Source organism: Hippocampus comes, unplaced genomic scaffold, assembly GCF_001891065.2.
Source record: "Hippocampus comes isolate QL1 unplaced genomic scaffold, H_comes_QL1_v1.1 scaffold81, whole genome shotgun sequence".
Taxonomy (NCBI): Eukaryota; Metazoa; Chordata; class Actinopteri; order Syngnathiformes; family Syngnathidae; genus Hippocampus; species Hippocampus comes.
The window spans coordinates 599,279-603,085 of NW_017806179.1; the positions used below are offsets into that span (position 1 = coordinate 599,279).

Below are 3,807 nucleotides of genomic sequence, written 5' to 3' on the forward strand. Positions count from 1 at the left end.
AAGGGCGACGTGGCGGCCGGCCGGGGGGCGGGGGGATCTTCCCGTCGGCTTTCCTCCACGGACGACGAGCCGACCTCGTCCCTGCGAACGAGACGGGTTGTGGCGGAGGAGGAGGAGCAGGAGGCGAGAATGGGGTTGGGGCTGGGGGGGGTGGGTGGTCTCCAGGGGACCTACGGGAGGAAGAGAAAGGACATGTGACATCACAGCAGACATGTGACGCGGAACCAGCACAACCTTCATGAGCGCACGGCTGAATTATTCATTAAATTGTTTGAATCCCTCTAGAAGCGTTCACACGTTCCTGCTCTGCCGGCAGAATCGAGCGGCTTTCTTTCTCTCCTTGATGGCAGCTGTCCGCAGAGCCACGTCTCGTCACACGTGAGGCTCGCGGATATTTGAGGCCTGCGTGCGGCACTATGAATAGAGCTGAAATCCTAAACGCCCATCGGCGACATTCATGTGCATGGGCGCAAGTATTGGGACGCCTTCAGGAAGGCAAGCGTGGAAGACGACGTCCCGGTTTCCGTGGCCGCGGCGCTGCCAAAAGGGGGGCTCGGCGTCACCGCTCGACGACGTTGTAAAGGTGTTCTTGCACACCCAATTCAACCACGGATGCCTCCAGCTTCGCCCCGACAAAGTTAGAAGCCGACAATTGTCCCCCCCAGTCTCTTGCTGAAATTTTGAATGAAGATTTAGGAGCTGTAATCCTACCTCGGATGGGGGCAAATTTACAGGGAGGGCCCAAACCTTCACAGCAGAAAAGGCGAGCGAGACGCCGCGGCGAGGCGAGAGGTCGAAGGGGATAATGAGCGATCATCCAGGAAGCGGGCCGCCTTCACAACAAGACCGACTTTGCTCGACGTTCAACGCCCCCCCCCGCAAGACTCGCAACTTCCTGTCGCCTCGCAAGCTATCTCACTTCCTCTCCACTGTCGCGTGCCATTCAAGCGGGCGCCCGTGAGCCGCCTCCGGTTCCAATCGAGGCCGCTCCAAATCGCCGCTAAATGGGCCTGGAATGCGCCAGGTGATATTTTATGCGGGTGGTTCAACGGCGCGCCCACCCGCGGGGGCTCCGCACGCCAAGGTCGAGTGCCAGCGGGCCAGCTGCCGGAGACCTTTGCTTTCCTGATCATGAAAGCGCCGCAGCTTTTTGAAGTTGAGAGGAAAGGCGGGGTGCTTCGCTGTGGGTGGGGAAGCCTTCAACTCAAGGGGGACTTGGGCTCAAAGACACCAAAGCGAGCGACATGAATGAAAAAGTCACTCGTAGTCACTCCTACGAGAGTCAGTCTCAAGAGGGTGCACCTGCAATACGGAGTACGTACTCATCATCCCTGCTACGAACTCGGCCTTAGTCCAAAGCGTCACTATGCCCGAACGTTGGCTTGAAAGAATCAAATGAGCGCACCAAAAGACAAATCGAGATCTGAAAATGGAGATAAATGTCCAAACTCACCGAGAGAAGACGACAAGAGGGTTTGCGACGAGTCTGACAGCGAGCGGCGGGACTTTTCAGCACAGCGACCGCTGCGCGCGCCACTGCGGCGCGTTCAAGAGCCTGGGAAGACATGCGTGCGCTCATGGGGAATTTTTGACACTTGCGTCACAAAATGGAGCTTCAATTTTCAAACTTATGAGTTGGTCCTACAAATTGCAACAATCTACACTTAAACGTACTATATCATTTCCTCATCTTTTTTTCATTTTTTGCTTTCGGTGTCAATTTTTAGAAACAAGCCATTCGACAACAAAGTGTCATTGTGCGCCTTAAGTACCGGAAGCCGGACTGTTTTGTGTTTTTGTCCCCCGTTGATGAACCTAGACGCTCTGATAGTTTTGTCCACAAGATGGCGCCATTTCTCACCCAATGACCTTTTAGTGTGTGCGTGTGTATGTATTTATATTATGCAGCAATAAGATTTCAAATGTCAAGATTAAAACATCGAGGCAGGAAACCCAGTTGTGCCTGTCAAGTGACACACTGTCGTTTATTTTGACTTCCTTTCCCCTCCCCTTTTTGTTTTCCACTCATCTCCGTAACTCAATATTTTTAGACAGTACGTGTTGTTTCACTGCAGAGAAAGTGCCATTTCCTGTTCAGGGGATTACACATGATTGGAAAATCTTTTGTCCGAAGCTGTTTTTTTTTTTTTAACAGATGGAAACCAGTCCAGTAGCCAACCAGATGCTACGAGACCACAATTCCCTCCAGGCTACGCTGAATTTCACGCAGATTATTCTTGTAGTTGTTCATATTATGAAACTACGCATGCAAAAGAGCAGCAAAAGTGTGATGAGGCACACAATTGTGCTGCAACGAGTGCACGTTCGCGCACAAGTAGAGCGTGCTAATTCCACGGCCTCGCGTTCAACATCAGGCATCGGAGTGCAACGCTGCAGCTGGTGTTTTCAAATCGAGACATTTCCAATTCAGTGCCGTTCAAGGCTACTTTTGAGAACAGCGTTGTCTTTTAAGAGCGTCTCAACTTTCCACCGAGTCAAGTTTGCACGCGAGCAACACGCTAACGCAATAAGACGAACGCTCGCGCTTACCTTTAAAAGCCTTTTCACTTCCGCCATGTGGTCTTCGTGTGAAAATGCTCGTCTCTCGGGTTTCGCCGGCTGACAAATCTTGATTGAGCGGAAACAAAAGGGTTGGTTCGTCAAACCGGAAGCTAATCCCCGCTAATTAATACGGCCGCTGAACACGTGGTGGATTTTTGTTCTGGTCAATACTTGAGCGCTCAAAATATTCTCAAAGCGTCCGCCTCACTTGATCCGTTTTTTGAGGCTTCATGAGGACAGCGAGAGAAAAACAAAATAAAAAAAGCACTGTTGTCGTGGCAACAAAACAGGACAAAGGTGATACAAATGAATAGAAATTTTTAATTCCTCGCTGACCAAAACCTCAGCAAACAAGACATTTGCATAGAAGATGAACACACAAAAACAGCAGTCGGTCGGTTCGGAGTTAACGCAGCCAACGAAAGGAGCGACACTTGGGAATGCGTAAAGTTTGTGCAATAAATTAAAAACTTCCCGGAGAACAGTAAATAAAGCCTCATAAAGTGAGCACGGCAATAAATACTCCAAATATATCAACGAATGGGCCGCATTGCGTTTCAATTCAACGCCCAAGTGCTCCTCGACCAGGAAATGAAAACTGAATTCCTCAACAAAAAAAAAAAACGGCCTTTCCGGCACGTTTTGGAAGCTTCTCTCACAGCTTTGGGAAGAGTTCCCGAAAAAAAGCGGGCTCAGTTGGCGTACTGTCTGTAGAAAGCCACCTTGACGCGCTCAATGTGGTGGCACAGCTTGATGGCGGGCCCGAGCTTCAGGTCCATGCACTCCTGCACGGTGGGCAGCGTCAGCAGCAGCATGGCCTGGCCGTCGATGTCCTGCGGCACCGGCAGCAAAACAATGGGCGAGGCTCCCCCCCCCGGGGCGGGCGGCGACGGCGCTCTCGGCCGCTTCGGCTCACCTGCTCCTGGAAAATGCTGGCCGACGACGCGCAGTCGGTGCTGGTGATGAACTGGACCACTTCCTGCACGCTCCACTCCAGAGGGTTTTTGTCCAGAACGAGAGGCTCCTCCTCCTCCTGTACGCCACACGTCGTATTCATTCATTGATTGACGAGGCTTTTGGGACCCTCTCTCCATTCCCCAAAATCCCTCCGGCGCAGCCGTCTCTCACCTGCGCGTCGTCGTCTTTGGGCGCTCGGTGCTTGCCGAGGCGCTGACGCGTAGACCTCCGCCTGGCGTCCGGCGCCTCCTGACCGCCGGCGGCCTCGGCCTTGCGCGACGCGGCGGC

At 52.7% G+C, this 3,807-nt stretch overlaps 2 protein-coding genes across 4 annotated transcripts in view; both read right to left on the reverse strand.

Annotated features, from left to right (window-relative positions):
• prkcq (protein kinase C, theta) overlaps window positions 1-2,626 on the reverse strand; it is an 8,329-nt gene extending 5,703 nt beyond the window's left edge. The window contains exons 1-3 of one of the 2 annotated variants that reach the window (XM_019897583.1): window positions 2,551-2,626; window positions 1,454-1,555; window positions 34-170 (exon numbers count right to left, since the gene is read on the reverse strand). In XM_019897583.1, the coding sequence (XP_019753142.1) occupies window positions 34-170; window positions 1,454-1,555; window positions 2,551-2,577 (266 nt within the window). In that variant the 5' untranslated portion in view covers window positions 2,578-2,626. Of the gene's footprint in view, window positions 1-29; window positions 171-1,453; window positions 1,556-2,550 lie in introns of those variants that run through there. The other variant, XM_019897584.1, reaches the window with a different exon arrangement.
• A 237-nt stretch (window positions 2,627-2,863) lies between these two features.
• Window positions 2,864-3,807, reverse strand: part of sfmbt2 (Scm like with four mbt domains 2) — an 11,819-nt gene continuing 10,875 nt past the window's right edge. The window contains exons 19-21 of one of the 2 annotated variants that reach the window (XM_019897581.1): window positions 3,690-3,807; window positions 3,479-3,597; window positions 2,864-3,395 (exon numbers count right to left, since the gene is read on the reverse strand). In XM_019897581.1, coding sequence (XP_019753140.1) covers window positions 3,255-3,395; window positions 3,479-3,597; window positions 3,690-3,807 — 378 coding nt within the window. In that variant the 3' untranslated portion in view covers window positions 2,864-3,254. The remainder of the gene's footprint in view (window positions 3,396-3,478; window positions 3,598-3,689) is intronic. The other variant, XM_019897582.1, reaches the window with a different exon arrangement.